Source organism: Rhea pennata, chromosome 19 (assembly GCF_028389875.1).
Source record: "Rhea pennata isolate bPtePen1 chromosome 19, bPtePen1.pri, whole genome shotgun sequence".
Classification (NCBI taxonomy): domain Eukaryota; kingdom Metazoa; phylum Chordata; class Aves; order Rheiformes; family Rheidae; genus Rhea; species Rhea pennata.
Window position 1 is genome coordinate 4,117,178 of NC_084681.1, and position 23,198 is coordinate 4,140,375.

A 23,198-nucleotide genomic window follows, 5' to 3' on the forward strand; every position below is an offset into this window, starting at 1 on the left:
GCGCTAAGATGGCGGCGTTGTGCGAGGGGTTCACGCTGTGCGGGTTGGGGCCTAGCGGCGGCGGCGTAGGGCTGGGCGCGGGGGTGCTGGCGCTGGAGCCGGGCCCCGACTCCGACCACGTCCTGCTCACCGACCGCGGCAGGACGGCCACGCTCTTCAAGGTAACCGCGCAGCTCGGCTCCCCTCTTCCCCTGGCAGCCGCCCCTGCGCTCCGGGGCTGCCGCGGCCTGTGTCACGTCCCCGGGCAGGGCCCGCTCAGCGCGCCGCCCGCTGCCGGAGCGGAGCGGCGCTCGGCTCGGCTCTCCGCGGCCCCCCGGGAGCGGCCCTCGGCCCCGAGCCCCGCGGGATTGCGGCGTGGCGGTGCCCTGTGTGTCCGCTCTGGGGGTCCCTTGCTTGTTTCCTCTGTGGTTGGTTTTCTCCCTGCCCCACTCCCAAGGAGTATTCGCGTTCTGAGGCTTGAGGGTAGATAACGATTCCTTGCAGTATCCAGGGTGCCCCACGTCGCGCTCGGCTGTCAGCTTAGTGGCTGTTAGCTGCCTTCCTGTTGGCTGGGGGCCAAGGACTTGGAGTGCTTGCAGCGCCTGAAACTAAAAAGTGGTGTTACAGGTGTTTTTTAAAAATGTATGACCATAATATGAAAGCTTAGACAAGTATTTGTTTTTATGTCTTTGTTTGGCTGTGGTGTTTGTGGGGATGGGGTTGTATCTTAATGGGTGCATCATACAACGTCCTTTGGGATCCTTAGTATTGTTACCAAGAGCATACATGAGACTCTAAGTACGTTGGTAGGGCTTACCTTACGTGTTTTTAGACTAATGAAAGGGGGTTGAATGTTCTCTGAGCAACAAAATATGAATCATATATAAGATGAATTTAGTAAAACTCATTGCTCTTGGTCTCAATAACTTACAGTAAACCAGGAAGTGAAAGGATGCATTTCTGTGCATAATTATGCTAGTGGTTAATATGTTATGGAAAAGCTTAGCATGATCACTGTGCTTTATGGCATAAGCCTGTCTATTAGTTATTTCTAAAATGAAAAGAAATAAATTTCCATTGTTGAGGTTTTTTTGTGTTCGTCTGATATTTCTGGCATTAAAGTCAGAAAAAAAGAATACTAATTGCACTCCATTTATGTTCCAGCGTAGAATTTTCCATATTTTAATATTCTTATTCAAGCCAGATTTGGTTGACTGGTATTTTCTTTTTAAAGTACATTTCTGTCATAAGAGAAATCTTCAAAAGCATACCATGTTATGTCTTAACTGTATGTGTTCTTACTCTTCTAGGTTTCAGATCAGAAGCCATTAGGTTGTTGGTCAGTTAAACATGGACAAATTATCACATGTCCAGTTGTATGCAACTTTGAAACTCATGAATATATTGCTGTTCATGATGACAAGGTGAGATTCTTTATTTGTTATTAAAAATAATGTAGTGAGTGTTCTGAGTGAATGTAGATGGAGAAGTTGGTGGTGGTCCTTGTTTCTTGTTTTTCTTTTAGCTCTGTGGAACAAATGGAAATGTATGGAGTGCTCAGCACCTTATTGCAGTCTCTCAAAACTGGTAATGTTAGTTTTGTACTATTGTAATTCAGGTCACCTCTGTTCTTTGAGTGGACAGGGATGTCCTTGGTGGCATGCAGATCATCTGTGCTAACCGCCAGTTATGGAGTGACCTCTTTTAAAACTGAAGCATTCTCAGTAAAGAATGTTCTGTAAATACTTTCTCCAAAGATAAGTTATTTTTCTCGTTATGAATTGGTTGAAATATAGAACTGGTTATTCTACTGAAATAGTTGAAATGGTTTATACCTGTATTCCTGTCTTTCTGCTCAAGTTTCGAAACTTAACATTTCTCTGTTCCTGTACTTTTTGCATTTCTCATAGTGTTTGCTCAGCCCACACTTAACACTTGGAATGCATACATATGCATAATATCCCTTCTAACCTTTAGTTTTTCTCCTTGAAACATGTTCTCTTCCAGATCAGGTTGTCTGTACCTTAATCTGTTTCCATTCTTTTGATCTACTTCTACTTAGATTCAGGAAAACTTCCCTTAGTTTGTTTTCACTAAAGCTACTGTGAATACCTTCGTATTTTCTTCTTGTGTTTTACCAGTAACATGCAATCACTAGAATTTTGTGTGATATGAAGTGTATATAGTAATTTACTGTGCTTATCAAACAATGTCTCTCTTCTAAGGTTTTAAGAATATGGAAGGATGAAGATGTTAACTTGGACAAAGTATTTAAAGCCACAGTAAGTGCCTTAATTTGCTTTTATGTTAACATTTTGAATCTTGAGAGAGGGAAGAGATTAATTTTCATAGTACTGGTAACATTAAGCTTTAGCTGATTGTTTAGTTAACTTGGCTTCTTGATGTTCTGGAGTGCTGCAAGGAATCCACTTGGATTGAGTGACTTTATCATCAAAGTATTACCCTTAATTTGATTAGTATCCCAAGTGCATCATTTCTAAGGACTTTCTTTAAAGACTGTGAATTTTTGGTCAGGTAGTGAATTGCGTTATTCTATAGCATTTCAAAAATCACCATCTGCTAGAAATCTTAAGTTTATTACTCTTCCATTACTTATTGAGAGAGCTTAAACAAAAAAAAAAAATCATGCTGAACACTTGGCTTTCAAGGTAATGTACTGAAGAAGGTAGAATTTGAAGTTACTAAGTTACCTTGTTTGTTTCTGTATACAGCTTTCAGCTGATGTATACAGGATACATTCACTACCCCACGGGGAGCCATTGGTACTATTCAAAGGAGGTGATGTTCGAACTTTAGATGTCCTTTTGGAAGCCCCTCAACAAGAAATTCAGAACTTTATTTCAGATGAAGTCATTAAGTAAGTGGTACTACTTTATGAAACTTGATTTGTGATCACAGAAATGCAAACTGTCCCTTTTAGGGGATGAGGGATACAAAGACCAAGATGAGTTGAGTTTTGGGGGATGTGTTGGTTTTAATATTTTGGAATTATTTAGACAGATAAAAATGAGTGGCTGTCTGAGTAATAGTGGCATGACTTTGGGTATAGACCTAAAATTCACAAATGTTCATACTGTTTTCTGTTTTAAGGTGGAGTGAAGCTTTTCTGGAAGGTCAAGAACCCATCTTAATTTTTGCTACTGAGAAAGTGAGTTTCAAAAATAAAATCCTTTAATAGCGGCATGTTCAAATGCTTTATGTATTTATGTAAACGAGCTTCAAATGATTGAAATTTATCCATGAATCTCTTTCAAATGCCTCTTCCTGGAGAAGCTGTTTGTTGCATCAGTCTAGAATTTTCTTTACGTGCTTGAATCTGCAAACTTTCTGGAATTATACCCTAGATCCTACTGAAGTAAACACATACTTTCATAATTTCACCTAATGTTCAAAATCTAGCAGTACTGACATCTTAATATTGGAATCCATATTATCTCTTCTCTTTGTAAACCTAAGACAAACTTGGGTGGTTGTGTTTTGTTTTTGTGTGTGTGTGTATGTTTTTTTTTTTTTTTTTTAAGGATGGAGATTATTTTATCTACATACAGAAATTTAAGCTGAATATTCTATGCAAATACAAGCTTGAACAACAGGAATTATCTAATCCACTGAGTTTCACGGCATATATAGAAAATCAAATCGTCACACTTCTGTGTTTGTGTAAGTTACATTTTTAATGAGATGTAATCGTAAAGTAAGGAATTATATAAAAACATGGAAAACATAGTAATGTTTATGAATTACTGTTTAATATTCTAACTCTACTGTCTCAAACTTTCTAAAACAATTGGTGATAGAAGTAATTACATCTTTCCAGTGCTTTTTTTTGATGGTTGCAAATGCCTACTGTACTTTCTTAAAATTTGTGACTTTTACCTCAGAGATATTCTGTAGCTCTGCTACCATGTTTCTGCTTTGCATCATGACATGTCCTTTAAATATCCTATATTTATTTATATTTCAGCTCTAATTTTGGGTATTCTTTTGCCACATTGTGTCTAATAGTTTTTCCATAATGAGAGATGGTGAAAAACATTGTCTCTGTTCTTTGATAGATTCAAATGACTCTGTCTATAAGGTTCTGATACCTCTGCAGCAACACAGTGAAGAGCAAATTTTGTCAAAGTCACTACTGCTCAAACTTTCAGTATCTGGAAGTGTTCTAAAAGGAACTTCCTTTGCTGTTCTTGATAAAGACCATGTTGCAGTATTAGGAAGTCTAACAGCATTTGGTGAAGAATCTAAAGGTAACTGAAAAATAAATAGATGTCTTTAATTTCTGAAGTATTGTCCTTAGGTAAACGGATGGATGGACTATTAAATAGGTCACTAAGCAGGAAAAATGTGGGTTTTGTTTCTTTAGTGAATGATGTAACACTTGATTCAAAAAGTATGAGTTAGCTGGCTCTTGAAACTCATATAAATGTTTGAGTTGTGTAGTTAAGAGCACTAATCTAAAGGTTGTGCTTAAGTAAATGGTACAGTTAGTTGCAAGACTAAACTCCCCATGTTGTGTTCACTGTTTGTTTTCATGCTGTTTGTGGAAACAGTTGAGAAGAAGCAGTGAGAGGTGGTGGTGGGAGGGAAGCAGCGTTATGAAGTGTACAGGACCTCTGTGGGGAAATGGACCTAATGTCTTATGAGAGATCAGTGTCTGAAATCGGTGAAACAGAAACACTTCAGTCCTGTGCCTGATCTTCTGAAGAACTGTGGGGCAATGGAAATTTAAGCCGCTGAATATAGTTTAGTATTTTAAAACAAAATGTTCTTCCAGACAGGTTAGGTAATAGACTTAGCTATCCCTCTGATCAGTTTTGCTGAAGTTGATCTGAAAAAGCTATTAAAGGTGTGTAGGTAAGTTAACAGGCAGCACAGGCTTGCTATATGGGCTGCTATCTGTTATCGCTGCTTCTTGTTCGAAACTTTGCTTGAAAACTAACTATTCTTTAAATACTTCTGTTGTGAAAAATAACCAGAATGTTGAATACATTACTAAACTGAATTAGTTTGAAATGGTTTCTGGTTTTGTTTCAGTTTTTTTGAAATAGTTTGAAACTATTTCTTCAAGTCTTCAAATACTGGAAATAGCAAAGAAAATGTAATATTTGTGTTGCTTTTGATTTTGTAATATCTATTTCATTTTTTTGTAGAGTGCCTAACAGTATGGAATACAAAATTTCAAACATTACAAACTTCAAAGGAATTGCCCCTGGGAACCAGTGGACAAGTGAGCTCTGTCTTTAATTTGTGGTTCGTAAGCTTCCATCTGATGCGTTTGGCCTGACAGAAGTGAAAAGAGACAGATGGCCTCCAGACTTTTGGGTTTTGTCTGAAAGAACAGTAAATGCCAGCTTTTGAAATCAAATTAATAATGGCCAGTTGCTGGGTGGTTGTGTGTGGGTGGCTTTTTGTTTTTGTTACCATCATCTCTAAGCATCCTGACCTATAGTAACTTCTGTGATAATTTGGCATCTTCTCACTTCTGTTGGTCTTGATCACTTGGTGAGAATGAAATAGATACTGACTGGGTTTTTATTTAATTAGCTGTTATGTTCAGATCATTTGCAAATGACTGCCTAAATGATCGCAACTTCCTAAACTGCTGTTTGCATGTTCATTTTAATGGTGCCAGACTTGCTGGTAGCTCACTAACAAATTTAAATTACCAAATGGAATTAATTCCTCAGAGCAGCTACTGTACTTTTAAAACATCATTGGAAAGTATTCAACAGTAGACTTGCTTATTTCTGTATTTAAAAGCCACACTTCATGAAGGTCTGCTAGCAAGTGTTAAACCCATCCAACAGTAGTCTTAACAATTTTTTGTTCAATGACAAGACTTTAATTTTGTAGTAAAGAGTTAAATGTCAGCCTGTGCAGAAAATTCCTTTTCTGCTCCACTCCTCATTAACAATCTGTTTAATATTTTGTAGTTGTGGTGTTACGGGGAAAAATTTTTTTTTACTCATGGAAAAGTGCTTACAGTAATTGTATACAAGTGTGAAACTTCATCCTTGGCAGCTGCAGTGGGAAAGCTCAAAGACAGTCAAACCTCTGGTAAGAATTTTTTGTAATTACAATGCTATGATCTCATTTTTTTAAAAAAAATGTATAAAAATGTTATTTTAATACAGCTTTATTAAATCAATGAGATACAAGCAACTTGAAGTAACTTAACAGTGTATTCTGTTCCTAGCTATTAAATTCAATTATTTTTGTGTGCACTGGGGTTTTTGGCAACATTAAGTTCAATGTGACTTCACTTACACTGAAGTCACCTGTGTCCAAATGCTGGACTTCTGAAAATACTGGGATGTTAGCTATGGTCACTGAAGACAAAATTAAACAAAACTGTGACTCTTGAGAACTTTCTAAAGAGCTTCTGACTGGACAGAGTAGTACCAAACATAAATTTCAGTTTAAACTGTACTTCAGTGGTTTCTGTAATTTAGTGTTGCACTGAAAAAAATGTTGTTGCAAGTAATGGTCAAAATAAATTATGTAATAACAAGTTTGTTTCTCCTCATCTAAAATATGAGAAAACAGTTTGTAAAGATCATAAATCTACCTGCTGCTAAGGTAAAACAAATGGAAAATTTCTTGACAGAAAATGACTTGGGTTATACTTTAGGAAACATACTACTATCAGAAGCTGATGCAATATCTCTGTTTTAGTCAATGCACTTTAGGTGTTTATGTAGTTTTATTTTTGCGTTCACAGATGTGTCTTCATTTACAAACTGGAATACCCTTAGCGATGAAGAGCTAGTGGTTTCCCTTCAGTCACAGCAATCCGTAGTTCTAAAATCTGAATCCAAAATGACTGTAAGTTAAAACTAGGAGTCGGTGAAGTTTTTGTTTCTCTGTCTCTTCTCCTGTGCTGCTATTTGTGTTTTTACACATTGTAGCAAAAGAGAATTTAACTTGGTATTTGCCACTGATGACTTCTAAGACTGTTTCTGGGATGGGACTGCCCAGCTACTGTATGTAATTTCTGCAGCAAGCTGACTAGTTATCTTGACTGAAATCCTTTTTGGACCTGAATATTAACTTTTTGTATTTCTTTCTTGTAGTTAAGATCAAGGAGGAATAGTGTTGCTAAGGTTCAGCCAGATACCTTAACAGTTGGGCAGCTGTTACTAGATATAAAAGTAAGTAAACCAAATATCCTAAAGGAATTCTGCAGGCACTCTTAGAACATTCCAAATGTCTCTTAAGCTATTCTCTTCAATGTCATCATGCATAGATCAAGGTGAAGAAGCTATCTTAACCAGGCATGTTAGAGGATTGTGCTATTATTGTGCAACGGTAATATTCAGGCATAATGAAATTAAAGCTTTGTCAGAAGTGTGGTGTACGGTTGTACAACACAGGGCTCCTAACTGAGTTCTGTATTTGTTGTTTTCAGGACTCTTCTCCAGCTGCAATTGAAGATGAATTGAAACAATGGTTGTCAAAAGCACAGATGCCAGATTTCCAGGCTACCATTGGATGTGTGATAACTGCTCTTACAAACAGATGTAAAATAGATCCAATGTTCTACCCTCGAAACTTCCTGGTACAGCTGATCCAAAAACAAGAGTTCTCTTACAGGTGACACTTCTGCAATGCCTTAATTGTAAGGCATAGTCTTAAAATATAGAAGTCCAGTTTTCATGAAGCATGTTGAATTATCAGAATTGACAGTGAAACATGCTTTACTCTATTTTTCTTTTAAGTCTATTCCTTATTTGCTGATGAAACCAATACTTCTGAGGTTGGATTGATATTTTTCTGTGTAAAATGAGATTAATACTTCTACATTAGTTGTTAATTTAGTTTTCACTAGGAGTGAACTGTGCAGTTTATTTTATCTTATTCACACAGTTTATGCCCGAACTTAATGACTGTTGCTTTGGAGAAAAAAGATATGCATCTCTTACAAATCTGCCTACAACGGTTCCCAGATATTCCTGAAGAAATTACTTATGCTTGCTTGAAAGTATTTTTAAGGTAAGTTGGAATCTTTTGCTTCACTAAACCAAGCCCTTTAGTAAAATGCTGTTTGTTGCCAAGAATGGCTTACTCTTAATTCTAAGTACAGTGAATGCTGTAGTCCTGTATACTGTACGCAGTAGGCATCTTGTAAAAAGCATTTTAGTAATTCTAAAAATTGTCAGGTGTAATTAAATGAGCATGGCTTTTGATAACACTACTGGTTTAAATATATTTGCCTCTTTTCAGATGTGTTGTTAATTAGGAATTTACCTAGGGTAAGAAGCCCATAAGAAAGATTAACTCTTAAGTTCACCATGATGTCTATTTAAATGGCTCTTGTATAATAATAGGGATGAATTAAGTTTTGGGTAAGCACTGTAGCCTTTAGCACTGTAGTTCCTCTGGGCTTCAGGAGCACAAAAGACTTCCCCCTCCCCAAACACCAAATCTTGTTCATATTAGTAATAACTTAGAAATGTGAAATATTTAATTACTAAACGTTAGGACAACCATAGTTGTCTTAAGGGTTAAAACAGTCTACTAATGTCAGAAGATGTTAGCAATCTTTCAAGGTTATGGACCATGCAATAAACTCCTGAATGTCTCAAATACAATAACTTATGGTGCTGGAATACATGAAAAGATCACTTATTTTTCAAGGTTAGTAATTACAATATAATAACTGTCTTCTCATGGTTTTTATTCTTACTGCAAGATAGTATTTTTTAGTATATATTTTTACTTTTGGTATGTTCAAAAGAGTTAATATTGTCTATTATGTTGGGCTGATGGCATTGCTGATTTTAAACCTAATAATAAAAATATTAAATGTCTATGGTATTTTCTTCTACAGCATTAGTGATGACTATCTTGAAAGTACAGATGTGAATCTGGACTCTGTAATCTGTTATATTGATATTGAACCCAACAATAAAGAAGTTAAAACTGAAATTGTGGAGAATGGTTTCAATACTGAACTGGAGGAGGACAGCTGTACGTTCACAAAGGAAACCCATTTGAAGAATGATGGTGAATTCTGCCCTGTTGGACCACAAAAGGCTGCATTATTGTATCCTCTGTATATTTTAATCAAAGAAAATCAGTGCATTATTTATGAAGGGAATTACTTTTAGTATTGCTAAAATACACCTTTTCTGTTATTGTTGAAAATTTCTGAGAATTTCTAGCTGAGAAAAGTTCCTATTCAGCAGGAAAAAGTCACTTAGAATATGAATGATTAACTTCTGGAAAGTGCCTGCACCAATTAAAACTTCTGTGCTTTTGTAAAAACATAACCTAAACCTTTGCCCAAGAAAAAATAGCATCAGTGAATTTGTTGAAGAAATACACATTAGCCAGTTACCTGCCTGCGCTAAACAGAATTTGTGTTCAAGATGATTGTTACTGCAGTGTAATTGCATATGTTTCCTGATAGAAATACAGGAGATGATAAAGCTGAAATAGGTTCTCCCTTCTCAATTATATTAATCCAGTTTGTAGAAACTGATATTTTCCTTGCAATTGTTTCCTCAATAATGCTACACAGAAATGCTGTTCTCCATTCAGCTTACAGTGAAACATTTCTTCTGCCTCACCTGAAAGACCTTCCAGCTCAGCAAGCTGTTGTAAGCATGTTAAAACTAAAAATTCCACATATTTTTTATTAACTTTTGAAGGGAGGAAATGGAAGAGAGCTTTTTCATTATGTATAAGAAATTTATCATTCTTACTAGGGTTGCATTCTTTTTTTAAGCATTATTTTAAGATGACTAAAAAGATACAATGCTATTGAGTGCTATGTTTTTTTAGGTACGTATGGAACTTTGCTGTTTTTTGTGGTCTTTGCTTATAGATGATGCAAGGAAGAAAATATATGTTTATGATCCAGTCCACTTAAATATTGTTCATATCTAATAATAATTTTAATACCTTCTTTTGCTTTGGATGCCTCTTAAGAAAGTGGTGAGATGCTAATTTGATCAGTTCCATCAGAACCACAAGTTTAGGGGGAAAAAAAAGAACTGCACATACTACTGTACCTGAGCTTATCTACAGCTTTACAGTGATATAAAAACCGGTATATCAGAACAAAGCTGGTCTTAACACTGTCCAATCTCCTTAATTCTTTTTTTTTTTGGGGGAGTTAGAAGGAAGTCTTTATACACTGAAGGCGAGATGATGTTGAACTGATTCTGATTATCATCAAATTATTGTTGGCTACTGATGCTGAAATTGGGACTGAAATTGTTACTGTGGATAAAGGTTTTTAACAAGGTCCTTAGGAAATTCTGTGTCGGGATTAAGTTGCAATGACACAACTGCTGATTACTGTGTAAACAGTGATTACTGTGACTGTCATTTTACACTTTGAGCGTTTTCAAACTCCAAACTGAGTTGGAGAGCCATAAAATGTATTTTTAATGCATAGTGTACAGCTGTCTAAGTTGTGTGCTTTAATTAAAACAAGTATTATTGGGGGGATAAGTCTATTATTATATGTGTTCTTGTAACATGTTGTCTATTGTCCCTCTCACTCACTCACCCCTTTTCTTCTTTCTCTTCTTTTTTTTAAAAAAAGCTGTTTCTCAGGTATTTACACTACCTGTATGTGAAAAGCAGTGAAAAAATTACTACCACTCTTCCTGGTGTGCTTTCTCCAACCATAAATCAGGTAAAAAGCTAGTTCAAAGATTTGTATCTCCTTCAGTTTTTGTACTGTTTAGCTGTTTGAGTATATAAAATCAGAGATCTGTATTAATTCTATAAGGCATTATCTATTAATATAACCTGTATGGAGTCAGGTGTAACAGGATGCTTCTCACTCACTGTGAGATGGTGAGAAAAGTGTGAAACAATGTATTCTGCAGGAGAAGTTAACATTTTAGAGTCCACTTTCAAACTAAAACCTTTGTCATTGCATATCGTAAAGTATATGTGTACTTTTCTTGTTTGTCTTCAGATCATGGATTGGATGTGCCTGCTACTTGATGCTCACTTCACAGTTATGGTGGTGCTACCAGAAGCGAAAGGATTGCTTTCTAGCCTGCATAAGTTCGTGAGAGCCCAAGTAAGCTACATCTTCTGGAATGCTGAATTCCTTTTAGCATGGATTTAGAATATGGAGGTTAAGAATGTGTTATTAAATGCATAGTAAATCAAATCGTGTGCTATATGCTGCTTTGTGAGCATCAAATGACAATTGCTTTTTCCCCCCATTTTGACCCAAAAAGTTGTTGTATTTGCTTGGTCAGAATATCTGGCATTATAATGAGGCACAGGGAGTTGTGCAGTATTATTATGTATGAAATGAACTGACTTAACCTTTATATTTTAATACAAGCATCTCCTTTTTTTTTTTTTTTAAAGGTACGATTCTACTCTGAACTCAACAAGATTGAAGGAAGTTTGCTAGAGCTACAAAGACTTAAACGCCAGAAAGAGACTCAGACATATTCTATTGAAGTGCTGGAACTTATTTGAATTTGAAATGAGTTATTAACAAACTTATTTTTTATTGATTCCTTTTATGACAAGGATGTATTAGCACTCCATATTGGGGATATGAAGAGCTGAGTTTTCTACACAGGGAGAGCATGGTTACTCTGTAGCCACAGGGGGAGTTGTAAGTTTAATGTATTAAAAACTTTTTCCACTGGACAAGATACTCGACGCATTTTTTTTCATGTATAATTTTGATATGTAATCACAGGAATATCCTAAAATGCCACATGATCCTTTGTGAATGGATTATGTAAGAGTAGGATAATTGCAATAAGACTTAAAACATGCCTCATAAAATTAATTGGCACTTTTTTTCTGTGTGAGAACTGTTCAACTGTATAAGGTTACTGCATAAGTTTCTCTCAGTGCTTCTCTAATTCTGGAGTGGCAGTACAGTAGCAATTGGATCTGTTAAGCACAGCTGCAAATTACTATTTCCTAAATGGTAATTTAGGAATCAATAGAAGGCAGATTAACCTTTTCCAAAAGGCAGTGTAGACTTAGAACAGATTTTAAAATGCTAGATGCAAATAGAAGTTTAGCTCAGTTGGTTAGAGCATGGTGTTCATAATGCCAAGGTTGTGGATTCAATCCCCGTATGAGCTACTCATCTGAAGATTGGACTAGATGATCTCTAGAGGTCCCTTCCAGCCTTACCAATTCTGTGATACTCTATGATACTCCTTTCTTCAGTAAGTGGAAAATAGCCTATCCTTTACAACTGAGAGCTTTTTTTCTTATTACTAAAAATCTGAATAAGATTTCGCCCTTCCATTCAGATAAGGGAAATGAAAAGGGAAGATGCATATAAAGAGGTCAATTAACTACAGCATACTGAACTTAGGTGATATAAACTACTGCAATGTGCTTCTTTTTCAGCTACTGATTAGTTGAAATGTCTGATAATATTCTTCAGAGTTATCCACTCAGTTATGCACTATAGGTGAAACTTATTTCAGTCTGTTGCTTTGATTTCCTATTTTTAATTGTTTTCACTTTGTCTAAAGAAGCCTTTGGCATTTACAATCTTTCTTATAGAGAAAGGAGCTTAATCATGGGTTGTTAACACACTTGCACTGTTTTCTCTCTCCTAGACATTATGGTACCACAACTTTTTTTTTGCCATTCTGTGCCTTTTACTTTTCCAGTCCAACCTTGTCCTCTTGCAGGGAAGTTGGGAGTGTGTGAGGTTTGTGTGGTGGCTAGCAGTAAAGAGCCCTGTGCCTTAATAATCTATAGTTATTTTGATATCTGATAAGACCACTTGCATCTAGAAGTTGCCTACAGTGACAGAGAAGGAAGAGGTGTAAGGCAGGAAGTAGATTCCTTCCACAAATGAAGAAGCAAAATGCAGTTACTTAATATGATAGCTTGTTACAATTTCTATCTCAGAGGTTGCCTTCAGCTGAAGGAAAGACTCCTCTTAAGCAGAAAGACCACTTTACAGGAGCGTGCTCTGCTGCACAGATTTGAGAATGGAGTTACTGGATTACAGCATAATTAGCTCTACTTTAAGACTTCTGCTTTAGAAACTTCTGAAGCTTTCTGATGTTGAGAGATCTCATCCAAGATAGTTTAGGCTCTTAAAATATGAAATTTTGCCAGTGTTCAATTTGAAGCTTAGAAATAAGGTAAAATTTAATGCAATGGACTGTGAATTTAGTTTGACATGTTTTTAAGCTGACCATACTACTGGTAAAAGGAGTTACCGTTTTTGCTTCCTGAGCGGTGCTGGCAGAACATCCTTTGCCTGTTAAGTTACAACAGAGAATGATCTAGCTAGAAATAGCTTTTTATGTGATTTTTTTTTTTCCTATGGGCATGCTGACTTGTGTGTATGTAACAGGACACTGAGGAGACATCCAGTTTGATTTGGAGCAGATTGCTGGAAATCATTGTTTGAATAAATGCACTTTTAACATTTGTAAGGTTAAGTTTGCCTGACAATGAACAATAGTGGTTTTCTGGCATTTTCTTTAGCAAGAGCTAGAACATGAAACTATGATGGTTGAAGTGCTAGGTGCATATCCTACTGGACTTTGGCTGTATAATTTTGAAGCAGTTGCACACAGTTAAAGGCCTTAAGACTTGGGAAAATAACACTTCTGTTGTATACGCCACTTAGCAGAGGTCAGTACTAGGAAAAAAGTTTTATGTGGGAAAACCCTACAATGAACAGCTGAGGAATAACATAGAGTAGTACTTGGCACTGGCAGAAGCAGCTCAAATTTTCTGAGCAAGAGGACTTAACCTCCTAATTAAAACTATATTCTTAGTTACGTGTGTGTCTGTTTTCTTAACTACTTTTTCAAAGGGTGAATGCCTTAATTTCTGTAAAGTTAACCTTTTCATACTTGTTTTATACAGCTTGAGTTTTGTGCATGTGGAGAACTTAAACATTCCAAAATTTTGTGTTGGTTTTAGATTAGGATTTTACTTTTGACTAATCTCAAAAATAATTTTATGAATGAAACATTTGTTGACAGTATTACAGGTATAAGTATGTATGGAATTGTACTCCTATCAGGCGTTCACTTGCAAGACTTCTTACAAGCTAGTTGTGGGACTGAACATTCATGTGAATGACAGCTGCAGACAGGTGAAAGTGGGACAGATGAGCATAATGCTAGGTCTCTTGAGGCCCAGCATTTATATTTGTAAAAAGTGTGATTGAATATTAATATAATTCAGCATATTGGTATGTTGAGACAGTTTATGTATTTTGTAATATTAAATAAAATTATAATCACGTTATTTTTGCTGAAGTAATTTAATAGTAAGACCTTGCTTTTTAAGCAACAATGTTTCTAACAACATTCAGCAGCTTCTCAGTGTCTTAGACTCTAGAGCAAGATACTTAAATTCTGTGCCTAATATGTGTTAATTTTGACATAATTTGGAGGGAAGGAGTGGACAAAAGCAGCTCAGTAGTTTAAGCAAGAGCACGGTTATTCATGCCATCCAACTGTAGGTTCTTAACTTTTTTCCTTTACTATAGAGAAAGGAACCATCCAGACAACAGCTTGGAACAACTAGGCTATTCATCTTCTCCAAAGTGCCTTTTGGAGGGAGTCTTTCTATCTGTCTTGAGCTTAGAGGCAGCTTGGAGCCACCTACCTAAAAATCCTCTTTCCATTCTATTCACTTTAAATATACCACCAAATATAATACTTCTAAGTTTTCAAGTTTTAAATGTTCTACATACTTCAAGTGTTTTCTCTTTGAGAGAGGACCAAGGTAGGAGAGGAGGTGAAGGGTGTGTATATGTTCTTCTAGACCCCCTTGCCCCCCCCCCCACTATTAAACTGTGCTCTAGAAAGGAGTAATTTCTCAGTCTTGACTCCACAAATTAACATACCTCTCCATGCATCTATTTCTCCATCTATAAAATTATAATTCTTATGTTCTATTCAGTCAAGCACTTCCACATTAATGACTGACTACTCTTACAGAAGAGGTGCGATTAGGAAACAATGTATTTTAGCCTTTCATTATTTAAAGGCAAATGAAGTATTCTTAGTACTACACTACAAGTAAACAAAACCTACATCATTTTACAGATGTTAACATTCTCCTAATTCTACAGGTGGTGTGAATACTTGTGCAGTAGCTACACCAGACACCTTTGCTAGATTCACAGTGTATAGATGGCAGAATTCACAGATTTTTTTTCCTAAGATCAGAGAGAGATACTGATACAACTAGTCCTAAAACATGTATCTCTGTGTTCATGTATTTCGGTAGTTACCATAATCCTCTGGAACCTTGAGAACTTAGAAAATCAGCTTGATAGAATCAAGTTAAAGGTAACTTTGAAAAATTCAGAATACAAATTTAGTATATTGGTGTAAATTGTTAGGCCATGTTGTCTTGCCGTGTCTGGATGATACTGTGTCTAAAACATGGCTCTGAGCCTGTACAGCTGCACTGCTGAATATAAACGAGTGCAACTGAATATAAAAGAGATGCAGATAAAAAGCTGGATGTAAGAGTGCAAATTGGGTTAAACCCTGCTGCCTGGTGCCATTGTTACATTGTTGCATGCTTGACACAGCGGCAGGTTTGTGGGTTTAATGAGGTTCTTGGGCTGAGCAACAAGTTAGCGAACAAAAGGCACTTCAAAAAAGTCTGCAGAAGAATTCAAATTAAATTAAACATCAAATGTACAACAGGCATGCTCATGGCATGAACAGTACTAAGTTGTGCATCATGCAGCAAGGCATTGAGAGAAGACGGGAATGCAAACACGTTTATTTGCTGAAGACTAGACTAGTCTCTGGGCTCCTAAACCTGTGTAGAGCAGTAGATTTGCCAATTAAAAGGAAGGCTGCTTGTAGGAAATTCAGGTGGTTTGCATGCCTTGGGCTGGGTTTCACTTTTTATTGCTTTTGCTTGGAAAAGTGATACCCTGAATTCAAGTAGCAGTATTAAAAATCCAATTCAGCAACTGGTTTCTATAGCCAGTTCTAGCACTTTGGGGGCTCTAGACTGGAGAAACGCGAGGGAATACAAAGTAGATGAAACCTCTCTCCACCTTGTAGCGCCCTAGTGCGCTGCAGCCGCAGCTGTGCCCGAGAAAGTGGCCGGACAAAAACGTGCGGGGCGAGGCCCTGGGTGGCTTTTCTCACCCTCGCCTGCTTTTTGTCGACACGGGTGAGTTGCAAGAGGCTGTTTGTTGCTGCCTAACGGGTGGAGAATTAAACCCCCAGAGCAGACGGGCACGGCAGGCCCTTCGGTGGCGGAGGCTGAGACCGGCCCTGCCCGCGGGGAGACCTGGTGGCTCGCGGAGACCAGCGCAGCGCCGCGGCACGAGCCTGTCGCCTACCTGCCTCCTCGGCTGTCCGGGAGGGAGCTGAGCTCGGGGCGGGGACGAAGGGGGGGGGTCCCCGGCGGGGTGCGGGTGGAGCTCAGCGGTAAGATGGTGAGCACGGGGGGGGGGGGCGGGAGCGCCCCGGGAGCTCCCCTGAGCCTCGTGGCGGCGGGGCCGAGGGCAGAGGCTGGTGGTTGCAAGGGGCTTGGCGGGGCGATGAGCGGGGCTCGGCGCGGGCTGCGCGGCGGCGGCGGCGGGAGCCCCGCGCGGCGCCCGGGGCGGTGTCGGGGTGGGCGGGGGCGGGTGGCGCGGAGCCGCCTCAGCGCGCTGGCTCCAACATGGCTCTCGCGGCGGCGGCGCGGCGGCGCCCCCTGGCGGCGGCGGCCGGGCGCGGCCGGTCACGTGAGGCGCTCGGGGCCTGCTGCCGCCGCCGCTTCCCCCAGTCAGAGCGGAGCGAGCTGAGGCAGAGACGAAGAAACAAGATGGCGGCCGGTGGCGATCCGGAGCGGGACGCCGGCAATTCGGATTGAGCTCTCGGCCCTCACGGCTCGGCGGCCCCCCTCCCCGGCCCGGATCCCTCGCAGGGGGGGGAGCTTCCCCGTAGCCGCCTGTCCGGACTCCGAGCGCCCTCCCGAGCCTTCCTTCCCCCTCCCTTCCCCCCTCGGCCAGCGCCCAGAGATGCGGGGCCGGCGAGGCAGGCCGCCCAAGCAGCAGCAGCAGCCGGCGGCGGCCGGCGCTCAGGCGAGCTCCCCGGCTCCGCCCGCCCCGGCGGGCCCCATTGGGGGGCTGCGGTCCCGGCAGCGGGGCAGCAGCCGCGGCAGGTGGGCGACCTCGGCCCAGGCGGAGACGGCGGGGCCCAAGCAGAAGGGAGCCGGGGCTGCCCAGGCCTCTTCCTCCGCCGCCACCTCCCCCAGGGGGGGCAGCAAGAGGAAGGGAGGCAGCGGCGGCAGCAGCACCCCTGGTGGGGGAGGCAGCAGCGGTAAGGGCAGGGGCAGGGCCGGGGCTGGAGGAGCAGGGGGAGGAGGCGGAGGAGGCAGCTGCAACAGCCAAGGCAGGGCTGCCTCGTCCAGGAGGAGCATCAGCAAAGTGGTGTACGACGATCATGAGAGTGAAGAGGAGGAGGAGAGCATGGTGTCCGAGGAGGAAGAGGAGGGAGACCCCGAGGATAACCAGGACTCCGAGGAGGAAGAGGAGGAGGAGATCATGGAGGAGGAGGACGACGACGACTCTGACTACCCTGAAGAGATGGAGGATGAAGACGATGCCAGTTATTGCACTGAGAGCAGCTTCAGGAGCCACAGCACCTACAGCAGCACCCCAGGTAGAGAGTCAGTGGGATGAGCTAAAAACGAGGCGAGGGCACCCCACATGCTCCCTCTAGGTTTGCAAATACATACACGCATGGGAGGAAGAATGCATGCGGATCGTAAGGGATGCCTGCGAGCACTCACAGGGAGAGAGGGGTATGCAAATTAACGACTGGCAACCCCACGGATGGAGGGAGTGTTAGAAGGTGCTTACAAACACGCATCCAGTCAGGGGAGGGAGGAAGGGGGGAATAACATGCTGTAGTAAGGGGATGCTTTGCAAATATGCATAGAGATTCTGGTTGCTGTGGAAATGCATGCTACACCTGAACATGTTGCAAATAATGTCAAAAGTGTGTGGAGCATTCACTTAGGATTTAAAAACAAGAGCAAGGAGCTGCATGTATTGCAAAGAAGTGGTTGCAAATATATACCGGAGAGGATGGCTTGTGCCTGGGAATATAACTTAATGTTATAAGGAAAGGAAGCACATGCAACTTGAAGTGGCCAAAAACAAAAAATCCATAAACACTGAAATCTTGCAGGCTCTTGAAATCAGAAATACATGTGGAAGCAGCATTTATTGACCTTAAGACAAAACTAGCTTTTCAAGGAGGGAAATGAGGTGCATTGTTCAAAATGGAGATTGCATTGTTATAGTTTAGGGAAAAGTGCACAGGGCTTCATTGCAAGGGTGTAAACCTAGTTTTAGTTAGTAAGACCTTCTTAAACAAAGATTAAAGGGTGGCGGTTGTGTCAAAAGTCTTGGTTTTAAATACTGCATTTATTTTAAGATGTGGCAAGCCTTAAAACTCATGTTGGGGTTTAAAGGTCTTTAACATCATCATGATTATATATATTTTTTTTATTTAACTTCTAGTGGCAAATTAGAGCTTTTCTCTTTTTTCTGGGGGGGGGGGGGGCTGCATTTTTTTTGTTTGTTTTTAATTAGTTCATTAGGCATGTGGGTTTGAAGCCTCAAAAAGTCTCTATCTGAACTTAAGCGCTTTAGGTTTATTTGAATTATTTCCAGAATGGAGTTCAGGCTTAGGATTTTAATTTTTTTGTCTCTGAACCAGGAGAGCAGTTAAACTTGAGGATAACCTGGGAGTGTGTTGCTGAATTGGGCTGCAGAATAACAAATGCTGTTACTGTACAAGTATTTGGCCAGTTTGGAAGGGGGGAGGAACAGGTTGTGTAAATGCTTTGCATCTTCTTAAGTGTCTGCTTTTGAACAGCTAGCAGATCTCTTTGAAGAAGGGGGAAGTACTGGCTACTAAATTTGTCATTTGTTTTTATTTTGGTTAGTTGAATGGTAGCAGTCCATTATGTGACACGCTAAAAGTACTTTTAAAAAGTGCATATCTGTATTTATATAATATATACACAAATGCACACACAAATACTTAAATTTATATCCATATAATCAGGAACCTAAGGGAATTAAATTAAATACTATGTTATTAAATGAATTGAAATCACAGATAATTGTTTTTTTTATTTTTTTGAGTAAGTATTAGTTTACCTGTTGCAGGGGTGTACTGCAATGAAATTGAATTCCTATGGATATTTGTAACTTTAAAGATTGAGGTCTAGCTTCACTGAACAAAAAATTCTGAAGTACTCTCTTAACTCTTTTAACTCTTTGTTTTCTGTTTATTTGTGTTAACTTTCATTCTGACTACCTCCTTTTGGTGCTTTTGTCAGGGGAAAATATTTTATCACTTTCTGTGGCTAGCTCAGGAAAATGTTTTGACATGAAAATTCAGGCTGAAAAAGTTCTGCAAAATATGAGAACATTTTTGAAATGTTCTGACAAATAGTAAGACACCTCTGTGTGCATTGTTTTGCAAACATATACAGGTTTAAATTGATATTTGAGTAGCAGAAATCACTTTGATAACTTATGCTTATTTTCCACTTGATCAAGGAAACTTCAGTTTTAGCTTTTTTTGAAATGAGTTTAAATGTAAGCGTTTTAATCAGTCTATAGAGTACATGATGTTGTGACATTGACTAACTGATTGATAGTTAAAGCACCTACATTGTTTTGGCAATATACTGCAACTTCTGATTAGTTAGTATTGGCCTGAAGGCTGTGTTGTTTTTTGTTTGTTTGTTTGCTCTTTATTTAAGAGATTTACTGTTGTCCTTTTGCAAAGGAGAAGGTGCCAGACTTTTAATTTGGTCAGCTATGTTTCTGTCTTGTTTCTGTTTAATGAATATTTATACTGTGAATACTGCTACACAGTGTACTAATTGAAATCTTGGTCTTATCATAATCCAGGAAAAGATACTTGACATTAGAACAACTTTAATAAGCAAGAGAAAGATCCACCTGATCTCAGTATCTTTTTTTATCTGTCAGTGGCCAGTGGAGAAAAAAGTGGGAAGAATCATACAAGCGTATGGTGATGTCTTCAGAGTACCCTCATAGGCTCTAGTGGTCTTTGATTTAGGTGCATGCTGAGCCACAATTGCTCTGTAGCTCTTGCTGTATTTTTTTCTTTCATAAACAAGTCTTCAGACCAGACAAACTGTAACATACGGTGGCAAAGTTCCTGTGGTTAACTATACAGGTTGAAGGACTATCTCCTTTTTTATTTCAAAACAAAAATTTTACCTCCTGACAGTATCATTTGATGCCTGCTAGTTTTCTACTCAAGGAGATTATGAACAATTGTTTTCTATTTATCTTCTCTAGATCACGTGCAGCCTGAATTATTACTACCTTTAGGTTGTAGTATTTGGGGTGGCAGAGGTATTTGTAGAGCAGGATGTTGAAAAATTACAATACTAATGAAGCTCTCCTGGTGAACCAAGATTTTACACTTAAATTACATCCCATTTAAGTGGGTAAAACAATTTTAGAGTTTTTCAAAGTTATATTGAACTATGACTTTAAAGAGCACAGTGCAATGTCTGTAGCCAAGTAAGGCTCAATTTTTATGCTCCTCTGTGAAGTTCATGTTATAGCCTTAACTTGGATGTTGGAGTACTTTTTTACTATGTTACTATTCAAGTATTTAGAAAAAACAAAGCCTTAAGGATAATAATATGCCGTTGATACAATACCTGATAATGGTATATTTAAATTTTGTTCTGTGAATGTATATGATGTTTATTACTACTTTTTCTTCTCCTGGATGAACCTTTGGTGGAGGGATTGTGTGTGTGTTACCCCTTCTCTGTTTTCCCTTTATATCCTCAGAAGATAGGTGTACTTTTAGGATAGGTACATCTTGTGTCACAAAATATTTTTACTATTACCTGTCCACTGTAACTTTTACTTTAGGCTGGTGACAATTGCATTATATATACCAAGTATTTTCCCTACATTGCAGAATTTTAAAACATGACTTAATCCAGATGCCTAAAACTGCCTTTCCCCCGCCCCTTAATAAACAACTACCTTTAGGAAGATCTGTTCATCTAGATTTTGGCTGAGATGATAAACATCAGACCGTCTAACAAGCAAAGGCACAACAGTGCAGTTGTGAGCCAAAAGATTATCTCGTTAAAGTATTTTTAATATAAGTTTTGGATGGATGTTACCAATCTGTGAGCATTTACAATGATTGACCAATACTTTTGCTTAGCCAGCTATTTATCAGAGTGCTCCTACCTTTGGGGCAAAACAATTCAGCTGGAATTTGCAGGTGCTGCATTTTGCGTTCGCCTATGAGAATTTTATATCTTAACACGTTTTCATGGTCTCAAGGAGTTAAGACATTGAGATATGATAGTACAGTATGCAGCCTCTTTGTCTGTTACATGAGAATATTCATCAGACTCACAAACACTTTATCTCGTGTATCCCGTTCCTAAAATAATTCGATGTGCTCTTATTTTACTATTTAGAAATCTGAACTTTGATTTATAATCTAGAGGAAGTATCACTAGTTCTTCATGAAGAACGTAGGAGGCAATTTCAAGTCTTAACAAAGAAGTTGTGTAGAAGGGCAGCTTAATAAATTTGTGATTAATTCTGTTGTATTGACATGCTAATTTGCAGCTTATCTGGAGAGTTTGTCAATTCAGTCATTTTTCTAAGGAATTCCATGCAGCAAATACCTTATCAAAATATGTACATTGTAAAAATAGTAGAATAATTCAACATACTGCAGATGAATTCATCACGTAAACTTTTCTGTAGGTCTGCAGTAAAATTGCACGGCTGACTTTTGAGATTGCGTGGAACTAGCATAAAAGCAGTAAATGTGGATTTTGATAGACTTGAGGGGAGCTTGCGCCTTTTTGAAATTAATAATACCGTATCCCAAGTATGTCCTAAGTAATAAATTGTCAACCAGAATGTTTCTGAAAAGTAATTGTTACGTTAATATTTTTTTGTTCTATTTTTGCATTTGCCTGAATTCTAGGCACAAAGGAGTTGTGACTCTGAGTACTTCTCAGAATGACCACATGGAGTTTCTTTTACTGCTTGCATTAGTTATAAAGCATCATTTTAGCATTTGGTTAATATGGAGGGATTATACTGAAGTTCTGCTCATGGCAGTAGTGCTGAGGAATTAAGTTCTTAAAATAAAATCAGTAAAGAGCCCTGGTCTGATTCAGAAGCATACTGACATCTTAGAAATACAAACCAGATAAATAAAAAACAGCCAAAGAAACTTCAAGCTATGTTTTTGAAGAACATAAAAGACCTAATGCCCTACAAAGCAGGGGAGTAGTCATTCAGGACTTAGAGCATGTTTAGAGTTTCTGTGACATGAGTGCTCTCAGCAAAATGCTCTCAGATCTAGTCTGGTAACTGGCTGTTCTTATTCTTGCTGCAACTTTGAATTTTTTTGCAGTGATTGGTATATTGCTTGTTAATGTTAGCTTAGATTTTAAGTTTAATCTGTTTTTCCAGGCAAAATGCATCCATTGGGATTACAGACTAATGTTCATATTGGAGCTAAAGTAGACTTACAAATGTATTACATTCCTTCAGAAAAGTTTTCTTGAAGAGATTTGAATGGTGAATATTAGAAACATGTTGATTGTCATGTAAGCTTCCCCTCTCCCCAAGGGGAAAAAAGGTTTTGAAAATGTCAAAGCATTTAATTTTTTATCCATCTTAAGCAATTTTTATACTGCTTTTCATAATATATTTTTATTTTATGTTAAACTGATTCACTTTCATTTTACTACCTTTTTTCCTCTCTAATGTAAGCTGAACAAATGTTCTCCCAAGAGGTCTACTTTTAATTGAGGAACCAGTTTGGCTATTGTTGTGTAAAGTATGTAGCTATGTCCAGTTTATGCATTTTACTAGGGAAAAAAAAAAGTTCTGTTATGTGTGTGTGTGTTTTTTTGTTTTTTTTGTTTTTTTTTTTTTTTTTCCGTCAACTATCCTAAAAGTTTTCAGCTTTAGCAAGAACTCCTGTGGTGTGTTCTCATTGGAAACTTTTGTGGTGCAAAGTGGTATGTGGGGTAGCAAGCAGCTGATTGTTACATGTTTGTTGACACCAAACAAAAATAAGATAATATCAATAAGTTAAGGAGAGTGTGCAAATCCAAAATTCCTTGGAGGAAGGAAAGCATAGAAGAATAACATACTTTGACTTGACTTGTGGGACTTGAAGCCAAAAATTAAT

At 38.7% G+C, this 23,198-nt stretch overlaps 2 protein-coding genes across 15 annotated transcripts in view; both read left to right on the top strand.

Moving 5' to 3' along the window:
- Window positions 1–14,232, top strand: NOL11 (nucleolar protein 11). The gene is made up of 18 exons (XM_062591815.1): window positions 1–161; window positions 1,290–1,403; window positions 2,205–2,261; window positions 2,712–2,857; window positions 3,091–3,148; window positions 3,522–3,660; window positions 4,056–4,247; window positions 5,151–5,227; window positions 5,934–6,057; window positions 6,722–6,825; window positions 7,074–7,151; window positions 7,409–7,593; window positions 7,867–7,992; window positions 8,831–9,046; window positions 9,524–9,602; window positions 10,556–10,648; window positions 10,937–11,044; window positions 11,344–14,232. Exons 1-18 carry the CDS (start codon window positions 9–11, stop codon window positions 11,455–11,457), a joined length of 2,163 nt encoding a protein of 720 aa, XP_062447799.1. The 5' UTR covers window positions 1–8; the 3' UTR covers window positions 11,458–14,232.
- A 2,525-nt stretch (window positions 14,233–16,757) lies between these two features.
- BPTF (bromodomain PHD finger transcription factor) overlaps window positions 16,758–23,198 on the top strand; it is a 59,959-nt gene continuing 53,518 nt past the window's right edge. For all 14 annotated transcript variants that reach the window (XM_062591473.1, XM_062591480.1, XM_062591486.1 and 11 more), the window contains exon 1: window positions 16,758–17,609. In XM_062591473.1, the coding sequence (XP_062447457.1) occupies window positions 16,967–17,609 (643 nt within the window). In that variant the 5' untranslated portion in view covers window positions 16,758–16,966. The remainder of the gene's footprint in view (window positions 17,610–23,198) is intronic.

Excerpts from the sequence above, each read along its gene's own strand:
- NOL11 (XM_062591815.1), top strand. The coding sequence starts at position 9 with ATGGCGGCGTTGTGCGAGGGGTTCACGCTGTGCGGGTTGGGGCCTAGC. Across the intron at positions 2,262-2,711 it reads ACAAAGTATTTAAAGCCACA|CTTTCAGCTGATGTATACAG; the intron begins GTAAGTGCCTTA and ends TTCTGTATACAG. Across the intron at positions 7,152-7,408 it reads AGCTGTTACTAGATATAAAA|GACTCTTCTCCAGCTGCAAT; the intron begins GTAAGTAAACCA and ends TGTTGTTTTCAG.